The sequence below is a fragment of the Pyrenophora tritici-repentis genome, chromosome 9 (genome assembly GCF_003171515.1).
Source record: "Pyrenophora tritici-repentis strain M4 chromosome 9, whole genome shotgun sequence".
NCBI classification, from domain to species: domain Eukaryota; kingdom Fungi; phylum Ascomycota; class Dothideomycetes; order Pleosporales; family Pleosporaceae; genus Pyrenophora; species Pyrenophora tritici-repentis.
Window position 1 is genome coordinate 1400623 of NC_089398.1, and position 23051 is coordinate 1423673.

At 52.3% G+C, this 23051-nt stretch overlaps 12 protein-coding genes across 12 annotated transcripts; 8 read left to right on the forward strand and 4 right to left on the reverse strand.

Moving 5' to 3' along the window:
• Positions 1–11: 11 nt before the first annotated feature.
• PtrM4_149070 (HflB, ATP-dependent Zn protease) lies at positions 12–1527 on the reverse strand (the record flags this gene model as incomplete). The annotated part of the gene is made up of 2 exons (XM_001938625.1): positions 12–1355; positions 1414–1527. The coding sequence occupies 2 exons, from the start codon at positions 1525–1527 to the stop codon at positions 12–14; spliced, it is 1458 nt and encodes a 485-aa protein (XP_001938660.1).
• A 459-nt stretch (positions 1528–1986) lies between these two features.
• PtrM4_149080 (uncharacterized protein) lies at positions 1987–2397 on the forward strand (the record flags this gene model as incomplete). The annotated part of the gene is made up of 3 exons (XM_066109975.1): positions 1987–2036; positions 2099–2255; positions 2359–2397. The coding sequence occupies 3 exons, from the start codon at positions 1987–1989 to the stop codon at positions 2395–2397; spliced, it is 246 nt and encodes an 81-aa protein (XP_065959958.1).
• Positions 2398–3022: 625 nt separating this feature from the next.
• On the forward strand, positions 3023–3570 carry PtrM4_149090 (uncharacterized protein; the record flags this gene model as incomplete). The annotated part of the gene is made up of 2 exons (XM_066109976.1): positions 3023–3031; positions 3079–3570. 2 exons carry the CDS (start codon positions 3023–3025, stop codon positions 3568–3570), a joined length of 501 nt encoding a protein of 166 aa, XP_065959959.1.
• Positions 3571–4191: 621 nt separating this feature from the next.
• On the forward strand, positions 4192–5156 carry PtrM4_149100 (putative carbon-nitrogen family protein; the record flags this gene model as incomplete). The annotated part of the gene is made up of 2 exons (XM_001938623.1): positions 4192–4236; positions 4305–5156. The coding sequence occupies 2 exons, from the start codon at positions 4192–4194 to the stop codon at positions 5154–5156; spliced, it is 897 nt and encodes a 298-aa protein (XP_001938658.1).
• A 252-nt stretch (positions 5157–5408) lies between these two features.
• On the reverse strand, positions 5409–5897 carry PtrM4_149110 (EthD domain containing protein; the record flags this gene model as incomplete). The annotated part of the gene is made up of 1 exon (XM_001938622.2): positions 5409–5897. One exon carries the CDS (start codon positions 5895–5897, stop codon positions 5409–5411), a length of 489 nt encoding a protein of 162 aa, XP_001938657.1.
• Positions 5898–6475: 578 nt separating this feature from the next.
• PtrM4_149120 (eukaryotic translation initiation factor 3) lies at positions 6476–8017 on the forward strand (the record flags this gene model as incomplete). Its single annotated transcript, XM_001938621.2, has 3 exons — positions 6476–6796; positions 6847–7884; positions 7937–8017. 3 exons carry the CDS (start codon positions 6476–6478, stop codon positions 8015–8017), a joined length of 1440 nt encoding a protein of 479 aa, XP_001938656.1.
• Positions 8018–9005: 988 nt separating this feature from the next.
• Positions 9006–9842, forward strand: PtrM4_149130 (APC-basic domain containing protein; the record flags this gene model as incomplete). Its single annotated transcript, XM_001938620.1, has 1 exon — positions 9006–9842. One exon carries the CDS (start codon positions 9006–9008, stop codon positions 9840–9842), a length of 837 nt encoding a protein of 278 aa, XP_001938655.1.
• Positions 9843–12304: 2462 nt separating this feature from the next.
• Positions 12305–14098, reverse strand: PtrM4_149140 (uncharacterized protein; the record flags this gene model as incomplete). The annotated part of the gene is made up of 3 exons (XM_066109977.1): positions 12305–13051; positions 13202–13539; positions 13618–14098. The coding sequence occupies 3 exons, from the start codon at positions 14096–14098 to the stop codon at positions 12305–12307; spliced, it is 1566 nt and encodes a 521-aa protein (XP_065959960.1).
• Positions 14099–15219: 1121 nt separating this feature from the next.
• PtrM4_149150 (uncharacterized protein) lies at positions 15220–16069 on the reverse strand (the record flags this gene model as incomplete). Its single annotated transcript, XM_001938617.1, has 2 exons — positions 15220–15749; positions 15802–16069. 2 exons carry the CDS (start codon positions 16067–16069, stop codon positions 15220–15222), a joined length of 798 nt encoding a protein of 265 aa, XP_001938652.1.
• Positions 16070–16503: 434 nt separating this feature from the next.
• Positions 16504–17445, forward strand: PtrM4_149160 (DUF2458 domain containing protein; the record flags this gene model as incomplete). The annotated part of the gene is made up of 4 exons (XM_001938616.2): positions 16504–16875; positions 16926–17035; positions 17084–17123; positions 17173–17445. The coding sequence occupies 4 exons, from the start codon at positions 16504–16506 to the stop codon at positions 17443–17445; spliced, it is 795 nt and encodes a 264-aa protein (XP_001938651.2).
• An 861-nt stretch (positions 17446–18306) lies between these two features.
• PtrM4_149170 (Herpes-BLLF1 multi-domain protein) lies at positions 18307–19053 on the forward strand (the record flags this gene model as incomplete). The annotated part of the gene is made up of 1 exon (XM_066109978.1): positions 18307–19053. The coding sequence occupies one exon, from the start codon at positions 18307–18309 to the stop codon at positions 19051–19053; it is 747 nt and encodes a 248-aa protein (XP_065959961.1).
• A 790-nt stretch (positions 19054–19843) lies between these two features.
• PtrM4_149180 (actin) lies at positions 19844–22149 on the forward strand (the record flags this gene model as incomplete). The annotated part of the gene is made up of 3 exons (XM_001938615.2): positions 19844–19886; positions 19946–21312; positions 21361–22149. 3 exons carry the CDS (start codon positions 19844–19846, stop codon positions 22147–22149), a joined length of 2199 nt encoding a protein of 732 aa, XP_001938650.1.
• Between the last annotated feature and the right edge of the window lie 902 nt (positions 22150–23051).

The window sequence follows — 23051 nt, forward strand, 5'->3', positions numbered from 1 at the left end:
AGCCGGCACATTCAACCTGACGTCACCTCGTTTACATCCACGTGCCCCGGTATACCCACATGGCTCTCTGCTTTGTGACCAGCGGTGAGACCCTCTACCATATTGATGGCGCCCTCTGGATCGTCCTTGTTGTAGAGAAACAGTCCCTGCAGTGCTGCAGTGCTCACCGATTCAATCAGCCCAAGCTGCCTGACTTTTATCATGAACCTCTGTTTTGCCTCTCCGCGCGCATCAAACTCGGCATAGAATCGGTCCCAGAGCTGCTCGATCTGATACTCGGTCGCTTCGCCGAGGCGGACCGTCATGTCCACACGCCCAGGTCGGATGAGGGCTTCGTCGAGCCTCTCGACGTGATTTGTTGTCAGAAAAATGATGCGCTCCTCAGCACTGGCAACGCCGTCAAGCGCATTCAGCAGTCCTGAAAAGGTGACGGAAGCGCTGGCAAAGCCATCTGGGCCAGGCGTCTTCCTGTTCATAAAGGCAACGTCGACGTCTTCAAGCAGCACTACTGTCCGACGTGGGACTTTAGTTAGCAGGTGGTTCAATCTATCGTCTGTGAGGCCTCGCTCGCTGACGTTCAATATGGCAATGTTGAAGTCAAGATGACCTGCAACAGCCTGGATGAAAGAGCTCTTTCCTGTGCCAGGAGGCCCATACAGCAGATAACCTCTCCTGTACGGTATTCCGCGGTCGAGATACCACTTGCGCGACGCAATGAAAGCCTCCATGTCTTCTACGATTCTCTCCTTGACACCACGCTCAAGGACGACAGAGTCCAAGGGCCGTTTCCGCTTCGCATCTCCAAAGGGCTGCCACATGGTGCCCATGGAGTTGTATATGACCGTCTTACCCTCCTGTGACTGCTGATATATTTGGTGCGCCTCGGCGAAGATGTCTTCGAAGACATCGCGATGAGAGTATAGCGTGGTAAGGTTGATCGTCTCGAACGGCACACCATCCTTGACGTTTAGACTGTTCCGCTCTCGCTGTCTATCGACGAGGATAAAGGCGTTCTTGTAGCGCAAAAAGTGCTTGCCCGGTCCTGGTACAAAAGAGAAGTGGGCGGTGTGCGAAGGCCCATCTTGCGGCGTAAATGTCTGGACTTGAAGGTGGTGCATGCGCGGGTCGATGCGATTCAGGACTTTCGAAAGTACGCCGTTCTGTACGAGCGGACGGGTCCCAGCTTGTTGTGCCCTATGGTAGTTCGTCATCCATTGGAGGACCCACGGGTAAGCGTCGTCATGGCGAGTTATTTCGAGATCAACAAGCATGCGGCGGCGCACGAATGCGGCGCCATGTTGGAGTCCCTTTTGGCCAGTACGCGCCGCAACCCCAAGCGCTGCGAGACCGAAGCCCTATGGCATCAGTGAGCACACCTCCAGCAACAGGCGTGGGCCCCAAGGTGAATCATACGGCGGTAAAGAAGGGATTATCGGTAATGTGCGAAAATAGCGACCCAGGACTCCCGCTACTGCTGCCGGCAGCAATGTGCTTGGCCAGCTCGTGTTGAGGCGTGTTAGATGCCATGAGCTGCGAAGAGGCTCGCAGGCCCAGAAATTTGATAGGCGGCGGGCGCTAATGCGCCGTGGAGGCCGCTTCACCACGCCCATGTTGCACTGCATCCAGCAACCAACAGGCAGCACTCACAAGGTGGCACAGTGCTCCGCTATACATGGCACATTTTTTTCGGCATGGGTATGTGAATTCACATGGAGCATTATTTTAGGATATAGGTCAAAACGGCGCCAGATGTCGTCGCTGCTGCTGCATAGTAGATGACATGCACCTGCATAAAGAATCCGGGGTCGCGTCGCTCAAGGGGAATATCATCGCGCCTTCCCAGTCCTGTGGAGCGCTAGACCGACGCTTGGGCCAGACCCCGTCACTGATAGACTATCAATCATCCCCAATTCACAAAACTCTAATCCTAAAGCACTTCTCTCAAACCCCTTCGGTCCCGGGCTTCTGCTCTTCTTCCTATACGCCATGGCGACTGTAACCATAGGCAAATCCTATTTCGAAGCTCTCCTACGAAGGTAAGTACCGAAACAACTTGAACTGGGCAATGCGCCATACTGTTTGCTGATTGGACTCACAGAGCCGAATTTGTCAGTAGAATCCAGGATACCAGCTGTGCACCTGGTCTGCATGGCGAAGCTGACTTCCATCGCCAGCATACTTCTAATCAGCATGTCAATTATGGCACTGATCTTTCCAACAACGTCACCATCAGTAAAGCAGAGCATGAGTTCATGGTACGTGGTGGCCTTGAGAAGATGCGTTTTTGTCTGCTTTTACCTTCCCCCCGAACCCCTCATAGTTTCCATTTGATTGTAGCTGACCGGTCCTCATTCATAGATTCAAGCAGTGCGAGAATACCGTACGTACATTGTGTAAACCCAACACGCTCCCTCTATCCCATCAAGGGTCCATTCATGACCGAACTGACCCCTCATTGTGGACAGACTTGCTGAAGAGCGCCTTGTTTCGCGGTGGCCTGAGCGCCGAGACCTTGGAGACGCTGCTTCAAGGCGAGAATGGAGCTACGAGCGAAGCGCCGTCAATCTACGATTACGACTCGGAGCACATAACTGCCAGATCAGGAGCCGGTACTGGAGTAGGCAATGCATCCACTCGTTATATGCAAGGCTCGGACAACACTGCTGTCAGCTACGGTCTACAGTCCAAGGCATGCCCACAATCAGTTCCGCGAGTCGCCAGTTATGGCGAGCACGAGTCTTTCATGGCTGGCCCGGATAGTCCAGCAGATGACGATGACGATGACGATGACGATGACGAAAAATACCAAGAACACGCTCAGCGTATCCCACTTCACGACCAGCGAACTGTATTAATCACTAATCTGTCCGAGCGCACTACCCACAAGGACTTGGCAAGTATCGTTCGCGGTGGAAGACTCCTAGACATATTCCTCCGCAACGATCGCTCAGCTACCATTTCGTTTGGGGAAGGAGCTGCAGAGTTTCTCGCTTATGCCAAACGCAACGACATCTATCTCCACATGAAACGGGTGAGTCACGCATTCCCATATGTAGTGTGCACAGCTAACCATGTCAGCTCGAGTTTCGCTGGAACGATAGACAATTCCACGTTCCACCGCATGTGTCCAACAAGATCGCTAACGGAGCTACACGAAACTTGGTTGTGCGATGTATTGCAGGAAAGGTCACTGCAGATCAGATCCGAGATCATCTTGACCACATCCACAACCTGGTTGTTGTGGACATCTATTTCCAGAAAGGCGATGCATATATATCGACCAATTCCGTCCACAACGCTCTATTTGCGAGGACTTGCATGATGTCGCGTACTACCTACAAGGGCACCCGTATTGAGTACTATCCGGATGAATGCGCAGAAGCGCTGCCCAGGCCCACGAAGACTCAGAATCCGGTGTCACGTGCGCCGGTGAAGCCTATGCCTGTGGTCAACCAGTATGCTCTTTTGGACACCGGATCGGATGATGATTCTCAGTCGGACGAGGAATCGTACATGACCAACGGTGTAAAAGTCGATGGTTACCACTGGGCTGACAGCGTGGTAGCATAAGCGACTCGCATGAGGACGCCTGACCCGATGCGGCTCGCTGTACTCGATAAGGTCGCCAACGTAGTGCAGTATGCTCAGTTGAGGTTTCTCCCATGGAACATTCCTGATTTTACCACCACTGCTGGTCGAGTGCTATCCTTAAAGGCATGAGATAGGCACTCATGGCCGCCCGAATAATGATAATGGTGGAGAGACGGATTCCTCCAAGACCCAGAACACAGCCTTTTATTCTCCTAGCACTGATATGGGATTTGGGGAACCTGTGTTATACAGGTCCGAAGAGTTGATACAAGCTTCATGTTACAAGACGTTACCTTGAGTACGCTTATTTCCTACATAGATACCCCTCGGCTTCCGTAGCATACTCTGAAACATGAACATTTTACTATTATGCAGGCGATTCACTCATGTCTACAAGGGTTCCGCGCAAAGTAGTTGCAGATACCTGCCATCAGCATGTGCAAGAAGCTCTGTTGATCAAAAGCTTGTCTAATTTAGCGAGGATGAGCCCTGCATGAGATGCAGTGGTGCAGGCTACCCAACCATGCTTCTAACGATTATCACTCCATCATTCAACATCACCCAAAGTCTCCTAGTCAAAATACTCAACACGCATAAAAGATGGCCAGAACAGTCAAGGCAGCAGTCGTTCAGCTGTATCCAGAGGTACCCTTACCCTTCCTATAACGTCACCCAGCGGGGGCTTCTACTTTCCTGCATACTTACCCTGTCAGCCTCTGCAACCAGAGCGCAACTTCAACAAAGCCACGGCCTTTATCCGTTCTGCAGCAACCCAAGGGGCAGAACTCGCTGTCCTACCAGAATATCATCTCACGAGCTGGAGGCCGAATGATGCAGCCTTCCTCGATGCCGTGGAGAAGAGCGCGGGGTATCTTGAAAGATACCAAGCTTTAGCCAAAGAGTGCCGGATCTGCATTGTCCCCGGCACAATTGTCGAGCTACACCGAGAGAACGAAAAGGCCGAGGACAAACTCCTCAACGTCTGTTACTTTATCGATCACGAGGGCAACATCGCCGGCAAGTACGTCAAAAAGAATCTTTGGGGCCCTGAGCGTGAGCACTTGACTGGTTCGGGCCGCGATATCCACGACGTCTTCGACACGCCGATTGGCAAGGTGGGCTTGTTAATATGCTGGGATTTGGCTTTTCCGGAAGCGTTCCGCGAACTCATTGCGCAGGGTGCAAAGATCATCATTATACCCACGTTCTGGACACTCAGAGACTGCAATGAGGCGGGTTTGAAGCAGAACCCCGCGGCTGAGGCGCTGTTCTTGGATTCAATGTTGACGGCCAGGGCGTTTGAGAACACGTGTGCTGTTGTTTTTGCAAATGCGGGGGGGCCGGCTGGGGAGGGCTATGCGGGCTTGAGTCAGGTCACAGTACCGTTTGTGGGTGCGTTGGCAAAGTTGGGGGGAGCCGCCGAGGGCATGAGTGTTGTCGACATTGACATGCAGGTGCTGGAGGATGCTGAAGCAAACTATCAGGTCAGAGCGGATTTGGCGAGGGATGATTGGCACTACGATTATCGGCATGCGAGGGGAGAGGCGGAGAAGAGTAAGAATTGAATGTAAGTGGTATTTCAATGTGTAGAAAGGAACTCTATGGTTCTAGTACCGAGCAAGTCTACCGTAAGTTCTCCAAGCGTCGAATCGAAATAAAGCCCAAGTTAAGAATTTCATGAAGATAAAGTCGATTTGTGTCGGGCCAAACAAGGTTCCTCAAAGCGCCCAGCGCCACACCCGTTCGAACTACGCCATCTAGCAATGACGAGAAGCGCAAAGGTAGAATCGAAAATACAACGTCGGTGGCCTCCTTGATCAGCTGTGGCCGCTACCACTTGCTTCACTATCCGATCTTTCGCCCTTTTGCACGTAACCAATCTCGCTGGTGGAGACGCCGTGCTCATCCGTGCTCCAGGTCTCGCCGACGACAATAATCTTTGTCATATCCGCCTCCAGAAACTTTTCCTCGTCCCGGGCCAGAAGAGCGGCGTTCTCTTTGGCGTAAGCGCTCTTGTAGAAGTGTTGAAAGTGGGCCTCGCTGTTGAAAGACATTTCGGCAATGCAGTCGCAGTCTAGTTCGTTCATAGTGCCTCTGAGCATCAGAGGCGGCCGATCAGGGTTTGCCGGGCCGCCGAATCCTTTCCGGGATATCCGCGCAAGGTAGCGGCGTGTGAATGAGATGGGCCAGCACTGGGTGAGGAGAGAATATGCCAATGGGATGTGTCTGTGTTCGTAGTAGTCCCTGAACTCTTCTGACGAGAGGGCGTGGTTGCGCGTGATGAACAGGACAATGGTGTAAGTCATTTTGTGGGTCCGAGATAGACAGTGGATTGTGTATACGAGGAAGAGAGATTTGATAGGACAAATTGACTTGCTGTAAGGACAGTAGAGTTTTGACAGCGGCTTTGGTGGCTTCCAGAAGCCACTTGGAAGAGCAAGGCAGGCAGCTTTTGTAGTCAGGCAGCCTCACGGCAAATGCGTGGTACCACCGATTGCGCCCCAAGCGTTCCCAAGGGAAACACCATGTCAGCTTGCGCACTAGGGCGAGACTACGGACCTCTCGCCATGGAGCGCTATGGGCTCGCCTATGTGATCTCATGCCACGGCAATGCAAAAGCTCGGTTGATGTCAGTGAATCAGAATGTTTCAAAGGAGGAACCAAGGCCGCTATGGATTAGTGGAGCAGAGGTAGCGCCCCTCCCGATCCCGGTCGGTCGCTCCTGCGCTGGCTGCTATCGATAGCGACTTGGACTAGGCAAGCGCACAGAACGCCAAATTTCGCGTGACAAAGCGGGGAGCAGGTCCAACACCACGACACGCCCGACATCGACCCCTTTCGCACCGTACAAGCACCCGTGCCGTCGGCCCATCCATAATTCAACATGAGTCTGCGCGAGCGAGTTCCGCCGCAGTACCAGAACGGTGACGCCGCCCGGCGCGCCCCCGGGGATGATTCGGACGTTGAGGAGGAGGCAATGGCGAACGACTACCGGGAGCAGGTGCAATATGACGGCATGGAGGATCTTGACCGGATGCCGTCAATCAACAGCAACCAGGATATTCACGCCCAGCTGCAGGCCGCCGCGACCCCCCTCGAATTCCAAGCGACGCTAGAGACCAAGTTTGCGAGTTACGACAGCTACTGCAATCTCTTCCACTACATCCTCAACTCCGAGGGCCCTGTCGATTTGGAAGTGCCAAACGTAAGCACTGTGGCGTACTAGACAGCGGCCAGGGCTAACACTACGGACAGTACTACTGGGCCTGGGATGTCATCGACGAGTTCATCTACCAGTTCAACAGCTTCTGTAGCTACCGCCAGCGAGTGGCCCAGAAGAGCGATAATGAGGAGGAGATTGCGCTTCTGCGCGACAACCCAAACACATGGGGCTGCTACAGTGTGCTCAACGTTTTGTATTCGCTCATTCAGCGGTCACAGATCAGCGAGCAGCTGGCGGCCATGAAGCGGGGCGAGGACGCGAGCCTGTATGCAGGAGAGTACGGCAACCGGCCGCTGTACAAGATGCTGGGATACTTCTCCATCATCGGTCTGCTCCGGGTCCACTGTCTGCTCGGAGACTTTAGTCTGGCGCTCAAGACGCTCGACGACATCGAGCTCAACAAGAAGGCCATGTTCGCGCGTGTCATGGCGGCTCACTTCACCACCTACTACTACGTCGGATTCTCCTACATGATGATGCGACGGTACTCGGATGCCATCCGCATGTTCAGCCACATCCTCGTCTACGTCTCGCGGACAAAGAACTTCCAGAAGAACGCCCAGTACGACTCCATCACCAAGAAGAATGACCAGATGTACGCACTTGTCGCCATCTGCGTGGCTTTCCAGCCCACCAGGCTCGACGACACCATCCACACCGCTCTAAGGGAGAAGTACGGCGAGCAGTTTAACAGACTGCAGCGCGGTGGTCCCGACTCCCTTCCCCTGTTCGAGGAGCTCTTCCGTACCGCTTGCCCCAAGTTCATCAGCCCAACCCCTCCCGACTTTGACAACCCAGAGGTCAACATCGACCCTGTTGAGCACCACCTCCGCATCTTCATGGACGAGGTCAAGAACAACATGATGTCGCCTACCGTCAAGAGTTACCTCAAGCTCTACACCACCATGGACCTCAAGAAGCTCGCTGGTTTCCTCGAAGTTGAGCCCGAGAAGCTGAGGTGCTGGTTGCTCGTCAACAAGCAGAGGAGTAGGCAAATAAGGTGGACCGAGGGTGGTCTGTTGGATGGTGATATCATCCAGGCTAGCGATCTCGACTACGCCATGGAGGGTGTAAGTGTTCACCCATGTAAATATGAAATGATAGTTTGCTAACGAAGCTCAGGACCTCATCCATGTTTCAGAGGCAAAGGTAGGCCGGAGACTTGTGGACTGGTACCTCCGCAACTTGGCCAGGACGTATTAGGGCACCACGGGGGTTTATTTGACCAACATTTTGCATTCGGGACCTATACAATATAGCATTGCGGCTTGGAGTTAGGAGGACCTATGGCGTGCATTCGAAAAGCAATTTCTGCGACATCAGGGGCGCGTACGGGCAGTGGAAAGGCGGATACAGTCAAGGATCGTAGGGTATCCGTTGACGGATCTGCCCACCGTGTGCGGGTATCGGGCCGAAGGAAGGGAAGGACTACCTAGCTAGCAGGCGAGCATTGGGCACGAGAATACCAAAGAAAGTGTAATGATTTCAAAAAAACATGTTTTGTGAAACTCGAGCACTGTGGTGTTAACGAGGCATGGCGACGACGTTGCATGTTTGACGATACATGGCGACGATGTTGCATGTTTGACTGACTTCAAGGCTGTTGACGAATTGATAGCAGCTAGCGCTCTGAGTGGACTGCATCGCACCTGGAACACGCATTCTAGTCGACCAACACCACCTGGGTACCCAAACAAACTTCCAAGCAAGTGCCAGCACCTAGGTGTCATGAAATACTTGACGTACTAGTAGTGTCTGTAGTCGCCAAACACGCCTATTAGCATCGTGGGTAAGCCCTAATAGGCGTGTTTGGCGACTACAGACACTACTAGTATGTCAAGTATTTTATGACACCCAGGGTGCTCCCAAGGCAGTGCCGGGTAAAGAAAAGTGCATCAGCGGCGCGCACGAGCGACCGAGAGGGGCAGGCAAGCATATACGTGCTTGCCCCGGACGCGTCTTTGCATCTTCCACGTCGTTCGATCACAACGCCCAGCCATCCATCAAGATCGCCAGCCTGTTCACCGACACAATAACAGTTATACAACTATTTGTGCGTCTTGTCCTTGCACATTGCTGACTGATCGTCCTGTTACTGGTACAGCGGGGTAGAAGCACCTCTCCGGAGCAATTCACGCCCTTGATCAGGCCATACATCACGCGCCACACTCAAAGCGGTCTCACTACCACAATGGCACCCGATCTGAACTCAGTGCCTGCATCGCCCCGGCCTACCCCTACGAGCAACCCATCGAACACGCAGCCGGCCTCGGGGTCGCTCTCCCGCCAGACGTCGACATCTGTCTCTAGACGAACCTCGCAGATATATCCCATGAGTCCTCCCCCTCTACCTCTAGCCTCACCGGGGGGTAGTGGACACGCGTTCCCGCCTCTCAGTCCAGGTGCGAGCGGCGGATATGTGCAGACGAGCGCCGACTCGACAGGCGTGCCCATGAGACACCCACGTCCCATGACGGCTGCAGAAATGCACCTGGAGCTCGAGAAGGAGCAAGAAGCAGTAGTCAACCGCCTAACGCGTGAGCTCTCTGCTCTACGCGCGCACTCTGCCTCTGTAGCCTCCACAACGTCCATGTCGAGTGCCGCCGACTCGTCCATAGCCCACGCCGAAGCCGCCACCGGACCTATGCATCCCACGTCCTCGCGCCGCCACCGTAGCTCCTCGAGCGTCTCCCGAAGCGGCATGCCTGTCCCACATCGCTACTCCATCTCCTCGCAGCCAGCAATGGGCGATGCTGCCAATCACCGCAGCTCGAGCGTGCTGAGCACTCCGCGATACGAGGAAGTTGCACAGCACAAGGCCGAGCTGGAGGAGGTCAAGAAGGAGAACGAGGCACTGAAGCAGCGCATCAGACAATTGGAGCGCATGATCCGGGGTAACAACGAAAGCGAGGGCCAGCGGGGACGCCGGGGAGCGCCACAATCTCAGAGCAGCGTGGTTGGCAATGCTTCTACTAACGTAGACGTACCTGCTGACGCGTCTGCAGTCTCCCAAGAAGGCAGTGGATAGGGTGAAGGGCATGTAGATGTGTTCTACAGCGACAAGGAGCTTCGGCATTACATTCGATCAACTTCAGAAGAAGAACAAGGAAAAGGTCGAGATTGTTTCTTTCCATTTCTACTCTGTCCAAGTTTCTAGCAAGGTAGTAGATAGAAAGGCGGTATTGTGGTTTCGCCGATGGCGTCATAAGCGGCGGTGGTGGTGCTTAGGTTGCGGAGGCCGTCGGAACCGGATCTCTCTATCCGATGTAAGACGTCGGATGAGGGCCCTTTCCGTCTCACTCTTCCATCATCATCATCATCATCGTCAAGATCAAAGCTAAACAAGTTTCTATAATCAAAGTTCACAGACACACACACACACACACACACAAAAACAAAGTTTAAACTTGCACTTCGGCCAACTTCCCATGATCCCCTACACTTCGTTCGGACCCTGCTCCCTTCCGCGTGGGATTTCTCGTTTCCCATTTCTTTTTGGACCACCCAGGTGTCATGAAATACTGGAAATACCAGTGTAAAAAAGCCACTGTAATCGCCAGAAATGTCTAGTTGTTAGGTGCTTACCTACACTGTCCAGTATCTTATGTCACCCAGGTGCGTGGGATTTTCCGTTTCTCATTTCTTTTTGGACCAGTGGGACCAAAAACAAGACTTGTTATGTACTGTAGATCAGGGCTGTAGATCATTCTGGAGCTAAGCCTGTAGGTGGGTAGGTACGTATCTCTGCGGCTATGCCTGTCTGCTTGCTTGCTTGTTGATCTTCACATGCAAAAGCTGGGGTCTCCCTTGAACGGATGGAAAGATCAGAGTTTAGTTGGCGATCTTTTGCGTTGGATCGGGGTAGGTTTGTTTGCTGGGTGTTTGAGAGTATGTAGAGCGGATGGATAGATGCATGGTTGGGCTTGATGTTTCCAGCGCCTTCTTCTTTGGACTAGATTAGACTGGACTAGACTGATGTAGGCTGGAAGTATAGTTCCGCAAGTTGGAGTAAAATACCTCATGTTTTTAGGTATCGTGATGTAGGAAGACAGAGACGCGATGTGATTGTGGCGACGCGTAGGTGGTACGTCATAAGGTGAGGTGGGTTGATGATGACGGTGGTGTGGCTGTGCTGTGCCGTGCCGTCTTGTTTGCTTATTGCTGGACCCGAAGGTTGGGAAATCGATGGAATGCAGCGGATGGAACGGATGGCCAGGTTCTTGAAAGGTCGTCGTCATTTCTTGGTTTCGTGAAAGATGGGGTTGGGGAGGGGGAGGGGTATATATTTGAGTTGCTGGGTTTGGGAGGTTGACGTTCTGTGCTTACTACCTGAATCGCTATTCTTACCAACGCGAGTGGAGATACTACTGTTTATATTCAAATATCGTGTTTGGCTCGACACGTTTATCTGATCGGATCAGACCAAACAAAGAGTACTACCATCTCGTCCGCTTGAGGCAAACCAACAAGACAAAAAGACAGACAGCCACACCGAATAAAAAATGTGGTTTACCAAGCTCCGCTCCCGCAGTCGTCGCCGCAGCAGCACCAGCAGCACCGCCAAAGACAGAAAACGAAAAGATAGTGATACCCAACCATTCTACACACAGGGTACGTTCCCCACATTCCTCCATCTCACAACCCCTTACAACTACCTAAACTAACACCCTCCACCAGATCCATCTACTCCACCGCACCCACTAAACACCACAACCCCTGCTCTCCCCCAAACACCATATCCAACATCCGCATCATCAACAGCACTCTTGCCAACCCCATCACCATCCCCACCAACCCCATCATCACCAGAACATCAACAAAGACCACACCTCCTCCACATACCCACCGACATAATCCTCGCTACAGAAAGAGGAATGATATCCGGGTCCATGTGTGCTATGCCTTCTCCCTCGCGTTCATCGTCTGTTTATTCAACGGCTTCGACTGCTTTGACGCTGCCGCCATCGAGTGCGGGGGGTTTGGAGGAAAGGGGGAGAGAAGGAGGGATGTGTGAGGAAGGAAAAGAGGGAAAACAGGTGCTGACACGAGGAGAAGAGGCATGTAGGAAGAGTGGGAGAAAGAGCGTAGAAGAGATACAATGGGAGAGGGGGAGGAGAGTGTTGTTTAAAGGTCTTGATGTGTAGCCAGCCGTACTTGTGCTGGCATGTATTGGGGTTCCATTCTATTTTGTCTTGGGGAAGCGGGGACGGCGTTGCAAAAAGCGATTTCCATTTACAGCGTTTGAACTTGTTGTTGATACTGCTAGCGCCATTCGTAAACCTTTTTATCTAATCCTTTATTCACTTCACAATGCGACGATGATGTTATAATGTAGCCTTTTCACCTTTTTCAGCCGTAACAATCACTTCGATATCAGACCGTTAACTGACGTATACACATACCTAGTTTGTCCACCCAATTCATGAGAAACCCCGCCATGTTTTCATATCACAAATCGTTGTCTGTACAGCACTAGCCATCAGTCCCTTTCTACTGAACAACCCTCCTCCCACCACCAGTCATCTTCCTATTCTCAGTATGCCGTTTAGCTTTAAGCGCATCACGTCTCCTCTTCTTCCACGCGCGATTCAAATCACCCCTATTCTCCCAGAACCATTTCTTGAACTCGCTTTCTGGCTTTTCTTCTTCAGCACCAGCAGTAGCACCCGTAGCCTCTTCTTCGTCTTCTTCCACGACACCGGGGAGCTTCTTGCTAGCGGCATTTGCGCGCGTGTTCAGAGTGAGCCTTTGCTCTGCGTCTGGGTCTAGGTCGCCTATGTCTTCGTCGTCGATTTCTTGGCTGTTTGTTCGCCAGTCAAAGGAGAAGCGGCGGCCGATGGCGGCGGTGTCGGGGGTAGGCGCGGCACTGCGGAGGCCACGCCATTCAATGTCTCGTTGGGTGAAGGGTGTGATGGGAGCATCTTCGATGGGTTCGCCGTTGGGTTCTAGGGGTTCTTCGTTGTCGAAAAAGCTAAAGGATGTGTTGATTGGGGTGAGCTTCTTTGGAGTCGACGTTTCACCCTCAGCGGGCTTTGCGCGCTTGAATAGAGCTTCCAGAGGGTGAACTTCCTTCTCAGCCGGCTTTGTGGGTTTGGGAGTGTTTGGCGTCTTTTTTGCTTTGGTCGATGAGACGGGAGATGGTGAAGCAGATCTGGACTCAGCTTCTGACTCGTCGGATTCAGAGTCGGAAGAGTCTTCATCTTCGGAAGAGGATGAGACCACCGACGATTCGTCATCCTCAGATTCAGATGACGAGGGCGGTGGTGTGGCCTTCTTCTTCTTCTTTTTCTCGTCTTTTGTAGCTTTCGGCGTCGAAGTTGAAGTAGAAGCCGCAGGACGTCCAGTCCCGTCGATCCAGGCCTTTTGAGCTTCGGTCAGCTCATCTACCATCTCCAAAGCTCTCCTCGCCTTTGCCTTTCCTGTCTCGGGCTCTACGACGACACCGTCCTCATCCACCCATCCCTGGCCATCGACATAGTCGACTGCCGGCTTCTTGGACACTGCAACCTGGGGTTCCTTGAGAAAGCTGGGGGTCTTGGTGTTCTTCTCGAATTCGTGAACAACCACCTCTCGCGCTGCCGACTTGTTCTTTTCCTTCTTCTCTTTCTTGTCCTTCTTCTTGTCCTTGTGTGCAACCTCGGTAGCAGCAACGGGCGTCAATTTGGCCTTGAAAAGCAGCTCGGGCTCCCTGGTGTACTTTGAGTGTTTGCGCTCCTTCTTGGCATCTTTGTCGCTCTTTTCCTTCTTGTCTTTCTTTTCTTTCCTCTCCTTCTTGTGCTTGGCCGCAGGCTCGGTCCAGCCACGCTTGACCTTCCTGTCATCTGGCAGCTCGACACCTTCCAGTACGCCTTGTTCCTTGCGCTTCTTTTCCTTTTTCTCCTTCTTGTCCTTCTTGGCACGTTTCGACGGTCTCTCGGCCTCTTCCTGTTCCTTTGCAGCGTCGGCCTCAGCGCGCGCTTTGCGCTTCTCTGGTTTCGCCATCTCTATGCGCACCTTTGTGCCCCTCAGTGTCGTGCCGTTGAGCTTCTTCTTAATCTTCTGCGCTTCCGCCTCTGGCAGCTCTACGTAGCCGAAACCTCTTTCGGGGAATGTGGCGACGGTATGGTAGGAGATGTTCTGCGCCGAGGGCAGAACAGAAGGCGCGATGTAGACGTTGAGAAGGTCCGGGCGAAAAGGTGTTATGTGCAGGCGGACAGACTTGGTGTCGGGTTGCGCTTCTTCAGAGTTAGGCGCTTGTGCAGCTGGCATTGCTTCTTCAGAGTTAGGCGCTTGTGCAGCTGGCATTGGGTCGCAAACTCGCGCGCGTGCGACACGAACGATGAAGTTTGCGTTATGCGCGAATAGTTTCAGGGGTCGAACAGAGCCGCACTAGTTTGAAGCTTCACCGCTGCTTTCCAAGCGTGGAGCCCAGATGTGCATGTGTCTCGGGAGGAGGGGAAAGGAAAATGCTAGCGTGACAAGCTGGACCGTGAACCCAGCTGCCGTCGTCTAACTTAGCCTGGATGCGGGCGGAGGTAAGAGGTCCACTCGACCCGACTTTCATCACGCCTACGATTGGATCGCGCATTTCATCAGGACAAATACCATAGTCCACTCTGGGACAACTGTGTGTAATAGGCAATTTGCCCAAGACGATCCCTTCTTGGCCATCGACTTCACCATGCGCAGACGGCCAACCCTCCTCTTCTTGCTCCTGACCTTCCTCTCCTCTCTCTCCGTCTCTCTCGCTGCCTGTAAGCACGCGTCCCAATTGCCCAACTTCCACACGACTGACGTGCCATGTAGCAAGAACTTCCTTTTGCAAATGCACCTGTTTCGGCAACAGTACCATTGTAGCGCTGGATGCGCCCACTCCCCCTAAGAAGCCGGCCGCCGCCGAACTCAAGCCCCGCGCCTCAAGGAAGACGTGCAACGACTGCAATCGCCAATTCTGCCTCGGATATAGTTTCTGTACCGGAGAGAAGGAGGAGAACGTCTTGACAACGTGCTTCCAGAGAGATTCGGCCAAGGATCAGGCCGTTGTCTTTGTCTTCATCGGCGCGACTGTGGGACTGTTGACCTGGGCGGGCGTGCGGCCTTGGGTCGAGGGCTGGAGAGAGGTACGTCTGAAAGCTTGACTGCTAGATACAATACTCACTGCAAGTAGCGTGGTCGGGAACGACGGACCTATATACCCGTAGCTGGCCAGGGCAACTGAAGACGAATTGGCCATTGACTGAATACAAAGACATTGGAAATATGGTTATGCAATATAGACACAAGAATAGTTATCCTGTAGATCAAGACTCTTACATACGTGTAATAGTTCCAAGATGCATACGCATAGTGTGACAGCAATGTACAAGCTCAAAGCGTATAGTACATGGAGATCATCTCAATCTCCCTCTTGTATGGTCTGCCGTCTTCTACTCCTTCTTAGACGCTCCCGACATCCATCCAAACCACCCCTTGCTCTTCTCCTCGACTTTGTGCACCGCCTTTTCCGCAGTATTGTCTAGTGGCCCTCCTACTGCCCGTGTTGATGATGTCGCTGCTGATGTGAACGAGGCGTCGTTACCCCTCGCCTCCTGCACGGCGGCAGTAATGCCGAGTTTGGAGTTTCCTAGAGCCTCTTGCCGCTTGATTTCTTCTACAGCCAGCCTTCTTTGCTCTGCAATGGCTTGGTCCTCCTTCCAATCGCCGTGCATCCACCACAACAACTTGGACGGCGCCTTTCGCTCCGCCTTCTTCTTCTCCAGCGCTTCCTGCTCCTCTGCGATACCTGTAACAAGAGCGGCCTGCGCCGGCGATGCGGTTCCGGATGCGACGGCGTTGCGGGCAGCTTCGAGGATCTTGGCTTGTGTCCGCTCCTCTTCGGCAAAGTATATGGCTCGTTTCCGCCGGTTGTAGACAATCATGTCACCTATTGAAAAGACGGCGAGAACACCAACGCAGCCTGTTTGAGCAGTCAATAATTGCAGCCATTGACCCCTCATGTCTCCACATACCTGTTGCAAAGATCAATCCATAGACGGTGAATCTGTGCGCCGCATCCGCTGCCATTCTGCCGTACAAGTACATGTAATCCCACCTTGTGACCTGCGCCATCTTCGCCCTATTCGCCGCCTCTCGTAACCGCTTGACCTTTTGCTGTGGCGTTTCATTTGGCGGTGCGGGATCTGCGAATTGTAGCGTCGTTGCCCGCCCGCCGGGTCTTGTGTGCGCCCATACTCCAGTGGCCGTAAACCGCGTAGAATCCTTTGGTGACTTGGACATTGAGAAAGATGAGCGTCCCGGAAGAGGGGAACGTGTCGTGGATAACGTCAAGCTGCGGAGCGGGAAATTGAATGATTCGATGATTCTCAAAAGTTGGTGGACTAGGGTTGGACGCGGAGATTTCCGCCCTGTCTCCGCTAACACTACAGTACGTATGGTAGTACAACGTGCAGCCCTACCACTTTCTGCACCGCCAAGCCCGAACATCCAATCCGTTTGTTCTTGCTCAAATTGCGAGGTGCCTAGTTTGGACTTATTGTGGAGAAATCTGATTCAGCACATGCTCGTTTACTTTGATTGCCTGTTGTTCTAGGAGCAAACACCACGCGCCATTTGCCACTGATCGCCCACTGTACCTGACCTACTTCACGACACTCGAACCTTGCTGCTCTGCTTGACTGTAGCCCATCGTAAACTCCGCTAATTTAGACAAGATGACTGAAAACCTTCCCCAGAATCTAGACCTCGCACAGATATTGGCTACACTTGCGAGCCTGCCCAAACCGGCACCTCAGCCTGGTCAAGATCAACAACACGCAAACGGCAACTCATACAACAGCCAAGGATACGAAAACATTCAACAACAGCACCCTACTGGACAAGTCAACATCCACCAACAATCGGCTGATCCTCGCTTGATTGGTCGCTCAGTTCCTCAGCATCGGCAGCCAGCCCTCAAACCGCAAGAACCCAGCGTTTCGTCTCCACCTATTGACCCTTCAACAATCACCGAATGGAAGCAAGGTCTCCGTTGCGTGAGCAAAATAGCTGCTAGAAACCCAGAGTTTGCTCCAGCGATCCGCAAGGTAGTTTATAGTCGCACTTGAGCATAGTGTCAGTACTGATGACCCACCAGTTGATGAAAGATCAAGAGTCTGCCGTCAAGTCATGGGAAACTGGCCGTAAGAATCTCATCGAGGAACAGAGGTTCAAGCGCGAGAATGAGCGAACCCATCGAGCTGCACTGTATGTTGATCACTGCTTCTTGGAGTGCTGTTGAACTGACTTCCTCAGGTCTCTACCGGGTCTTCTGAAAGATGTTGCACTTCTTCGGGTATGCTTTACTTCTTCCCTTGTTAGTGGCACACCCTGACAATGCGTAGACACCAGAGTGTGAAAAGGAAGAACTTGAACAATATGACGCAAAGGTCTACCGAGTCTGCAAAGCAATGGTCGACTTGCAGACCTCATCTCTCAAGGTCTTGGGTGTTCCCTTCTTTGGCGTAAAGCCTTATCTAGTATCTGGCTCCAGCTACGATCCTACTGAGGTCACAGATGCACAAGCAGCTCCAACAGGCGGCAAGATCACTAAAGAGCAACTTCTCGAACTGCAGCGGAAGATGTTGAACCATCTCATGGAGTTGTATGGAGATTGAGTAGCTGAATTGGTCCAGACGCACGGTTGTTCCGAGTATTAATGGTGTGTTGGACATGTTGGTGATAGGTCAGTCGCTTCTCTACCGACAAAGGGGACCAACAAAGGCTATTAGACTATACTGCCAGACGGTATGGGAGCAAGGGCGCGATGCATAAATCTTGTGTAGATCTACACCCTCTCTGTTCATTGCGAGCATAATAGATGTAGGGAAGAAATTCTTCGCCATCAATGGCTTCCAACTCAAGACCTCTCTCTCAATCTCATGTATTACTCCTTTTCCTTCATTCTAAGCATACTTGATGGTCAACGACACAAGGCGATGACATCAGTCATCAGTACGTCTTAACTACGAGAACCTGACGAGTCACTGCATACAGGACCGACCACGTGCGACCCGCCAGAAAGCAAACACGCCTGGACTCTCACTCACCAATTCAAACAAGGGTCCTCGACACCATTGGGTGCCTGCCTGGTGGCACCTGAAGCTACTAGCGTCCCTTGGCAGGCACCGATATAATGACCTTGAGCCCCTCCACATTCTACTCGACACACCACACTCGTTCAAATCGTTGGCTAAACTACAGTCTTTACTACCAACAGTCGGTTCTTGACTTACAGTCTCTTCCGCAAACATACTCAACATGCGCATCTTCACTGTCCTCGCGGTTGCCGGTAAGTGCATCTTAAGCAAAGCGCGTGGCGATTACAGTTGCAGCGTTTTCCCGCAGATACTAACATTCGAATAGCAAGCGCTGTCGCCGAGGTCGCACACTTGAGTCAACCCTTGGAGCCTGTCGCTACTGGAGAAGTGGCGGCTCAGATCTGCGACAAGCTCCCGACGCTCTGCACCCATGCGGTAATGCTAAAAGGTCTTGAGACAACTCTGACCTACCTGTGTCCCGAGACCGAGAGCCCGTCTGTTGTCACCATCACCAAGACTGCTACCACGACTGCAACTGCTACGGTGACTGCTGGCCCGGATGGAGCTGCACCTCCGATTTCCATGCCTACTACTTCGGATGAGCCGACTACGACAGTGACGCTTCAGTCAACCCGTCAAGTCACTATGACTTGGACCATTACAGAGATTCCTGCCGGTATCTCTGTGTCGCTTATCCCGGGGAGCATGCCTCCAGTCCTCACGCCACCTGCTACTTCGGATGAGCCTACTACGACGGTGACACTTCAGCCAACCTCGCAGATCACTAGGACCGAGACCGTCACTAGGGTCACTCCCAGCTCTTCTAAGTCTTCATCTTCGTCGCTCACCCCGGCTTCGATCACTTGGTCTTTCACAGCGGTCCCCCCATATGATATCTTTCCGACACCAGTCTCAAGCACTGCAGACTTGGTCTCTGCCAACTCGACTGGCAACTCTTCGACTTCATACGTTTTCCCCTACCACGTTAAGTATACTTCCCCTATCCCTCACAGTGACTACATCAAGCCCTCTGCATTATATATTGCGCATGCTGAGGCTAACGAGACCGTTACCGCAACTGCAACCCCTGTTCCTACGGAGAGCAGCAATGGTATGGCTGGAGATGGCCGCGTGTCATTTGTTGCCCTGTTCCTCGGCTTGATGGCTGCAGCTTTCATAGTCTAAGCGCCACATGACTACTCTCGCTGACCAGCTCCATATGGTTACTTTCATTACGGAAGAAATCTTGACCGAATATGTGGTGGAGTTAGGATGAATGGGTTCTGTGCATCTTGTACGAGATTCACCATTTGTATATGTGGATGGCATGGACATGGCCTAAGGAATTCAAGGATAAGATATGACTAGTTTTCCAATGAAATGAAATGGAATGAATGCACAGTTGAAGCTCCTTGAACGATGTGAAATGGTACCTGTGATGACTTGTGAAAAGTGGGTGACATGAAATACTGCATACTAAATTGAGGGCAGGAATTATGAAATAAACCGAAATACAACACAAACTTGATGGCGGTTCTTGGAGACGACTGCTCCGACAATGGGATGAGGTCTGGCCATAGCTTTGCAGCAAGGATAGCGGGACCGAAAGTTGCGGACTCGCGATCCAATCACTGGCCAAGCGCGCCGCAACCGCGACGAACAACTCGAGGCGTGTTCACCTCACCACCCAGGCAAACCTCACCACCTACAACGATCCCCATTACGCCCGCCGAGTCACAGCCATTGTTGGTCGCAAATACCGCCATCGAAGCAAGCATCCGCGCATCCAACAAAGCCAGTCTGCAGAACATCACCCGCGCTCCATCAGACTTCATACCGTATACCGCCTTTTCGCGCACTTGGCTTGCTGCCAGGACACTAGTGGATCGTGGTCCACTGTCATTGCGCATACGTCTGTTTTGTCGCAAGTAACTGCAACTTCTGGACAACCGGATATTGGCAAACATTCGGCAACATGGTTGGAAAGAAGTCAGGCAGGGCCCAACTCAGGGAAGAGGGTACGGCGTCTCGACATAATCAATACCATGGCAAATGGTGGCAGCTAACAAGATCACAGGTTTGGAGCGGACAGATAACAACATGGACCTCACGACATGGCCCCAGGTCGGCATGATCAACCAAAAGAACTACTACACCGAGTTCCTGAAGCGCGACGAACAATTCCTCGCTGTAAGATACCCCAAGGATGAAGAACGTGCGCGCATTGTACAAGAGGCCAGAGACAAGGATCGCGCACGCGCCCTTGGAGTGCCGACTACGGAAGGCGCGACCCCACAGACTGTGGATGAGACCATGGACGATCCCGAAGTTTCTTTCGCATCGAGGACCGATATCTCCAAGCTCATCGTGATACACCCGGGCAGCCAGAACCTAAGGATAGGCCTGGGGTCGGATGCATTGCCCAAGACCGTGCCCATGGTCATTGCACGCAAGTGGAAAGAGAGCGAGGATGAGGAAGATGACGGAGAACCCTATCCCAAGCGGATGAAGGTCGATGGGGATGTCCCTGCAGATGCCGTGGCTGAAAAGAAGTTTGGACTTGATTTTTCTGACCAGTACCATGCCATGTCATCTGAGCTGAGGACACGCATGCGCATCAATAAACGACGAGTGCTCCCAAACTCAAAAGACCTTGTCAGCAACTACAACAAGAAGTCTCCCCCAGACATCATCTCCGAGCACAACGACATCAATCGCATTGAGTGGACGGAGCTACCAGCAGACCCAAAGAAGGCACCAGACTTCTTTACGGGGCATGAGGCTTTGCGGATACCGGAAAGATCAAACCCACGATACAAACTTTTTTGGCCTATACGGAATGGCACCTTCAACGAGAAAGACTACCGAGACCGTAACCAAATCTACCACGACATATCTAAAATCCTTGAGGAGGCATTCAGGACCCAGCTCGGTATCACGAAGCTGAAGGACCTTGTTAACTACAAGTGCGTTTTCATCATTCCAGATCTCTATGAGCGGCAATACGTGACCATGATTCTGGACATCCTGATGCGAGACCTCAGTCTTGGAAAGGTTTGTCTGCAGCAAGAGTCTCTCTCAGCGACATTTGGTGCAGGTTATGGTGTTGCCTGCGTCGTGGATATTGGCGCTCAAAAGACGTCCATCTGCTGCGTCGACGAAGGACTGTGTGCCGAGGAGTCGCGCGTCAATCTGAAAATGGGCGGAGCCGATGTCACTGAAACATTTATCAAAATGATGATGTGCGGCAACTTTCCATACGCGGATATGAACCTCAAGCGGAGGTACGACTTTTTGCTTGCTGAAGAGCTGAAACAAAAGTTCTGCTCAATGGACGAAGGCTCCGTCACAGTCCAGACGTGGGATTTCCATCTTCGGGCTTCGGGGCAGGATACACGGAAGTATACGTTCAAGACGTACGATGAAACGATGCTGTCTGTGATGGTAGGTGACTGATTCTTGTCATGTGATGCTTGTTACTAACGAACATAGGGGTTTTTCAAGCCTTCGATATTTGAGAATGCACATAAGCTCGAAAACAGGAGAAAAGTGATACCGCGTTCTGTTGATCTGTATGATGGCTCGCCCAATGATCCCATCTCGCAAGCCCAAATCGCCATCATCGAGGCTGCAGCCGGTAAACCGGTTATCCCTACCATAAACGGCTCACAAGATCCTGTCAACAGCACTGCGCCCATGTCTACGCCTCAACGTCCGCAACCCAGTCCTTTCAGCCTCCTAGGCCGATTGAACGAGAATGAGAACACGCCGCGATCATCGGTGGCGGGATCGCCGGGCCCGGAAGGCATGGCTACGCCAAACGCGGACCGCGACACACCCATGGGTGACGGAGATGGTGCTCCGCTCCTTTTTCGTGATCCTATCCACGAAAAGACCAAGCTAGCCGAAGCTCGCGATGCCATCCTACCCATTCACTCTCTCGATCAGGCCATCCTGGAGTCGCTGACCCAAGGTGCCCGAGGCGACGATCGCAAGCTCCGCGACTTCTTCGGTGGTATCATGTTAGTGGGCGGCGCTTCAAAGACCCCTGGCTTGAGGGAATTTCTCGAGATGCGGCTGAGAGAACTACGACCGGGCTATGGAAAAGAGATCCTCGTCGGTCCGCCCCCCAGGGATTTTGATCCGCAGGTTGTGGCGTGGAAGGGTGGAAGTGTGTTTGGGCGGTTGAGTGGGCATGGCAACGACGGGTGGATCTCGAGGTATGAGTATGATATGCTTGGAGCTAGATTATTGAACAACAAGTGCATGTTCGCTTGGTAAAATTGGGTCTGCAAGTCGGAGACATGTGACACTTTGGAGTCGCGTGGGGGAGGGCAAGGGGTAGGGTAGTGTGATATGGATGAATACATGCTTCTACACATTACAATGGATAACTATGGGATAGCAATTTTTGTACGCCTATTATTAGGAAGTCACGGACCATTCATCAATACACTTTCCCGGTCAACGGATCGATTCTCGCAAAGTAACTACACACCGACCAAATCATCTTGGGCTTGAATGCAGTCTGCATGGAATTCTTTTTCCGCTTACTTGTGTACAGTACCGCCCACTCCGAATGGGTCAGCAACAGGCCGCATAAACTCTATAGTTCCATGGACCGACCGGAACATGCACCACTGCAGCCAAGCCTTATGACCATCGAAGACATACGTATACAAAGACGCAAGGCTAGCCCGGGGCGGAAGCATAACCACCACGCCGCGTAGCGACTAGTGACTTTTGTAGATAATGGAGCGAAGTTTACGTCTTGAAGCTTGACTTTGCATCACTGTATTATTTCGAAGCACACTGGCTGTCTCTGTCTCTGTCTCTCTCGCCCATGCCTATCCCCACAGACACGAAACCATCCTGCCTACAAGAAAAATCTCTGGGCAAATTTCCCCCTCTCCATCTACTCTGTGAGGGCTAAAGACTTGGCGCCTCTGTCATATCCAAATCTTAAAAACTTTGTGCTATTGCTATGATATCATGAATATTATTATCTTATACTCTCTTTTCTTCACCCTCTACTTTGAATATCATCCAAGGTTTTTTACTATTCAAACTACCTTGTTGTTGCAGTCGCAGAGCAAAAAAAAAACCGCAGTGTCAATCCCGGGAGACATTCACATCTACCCAACGAAACCCCCCCCCACCACCACGAACCCAAATGTCAGAAA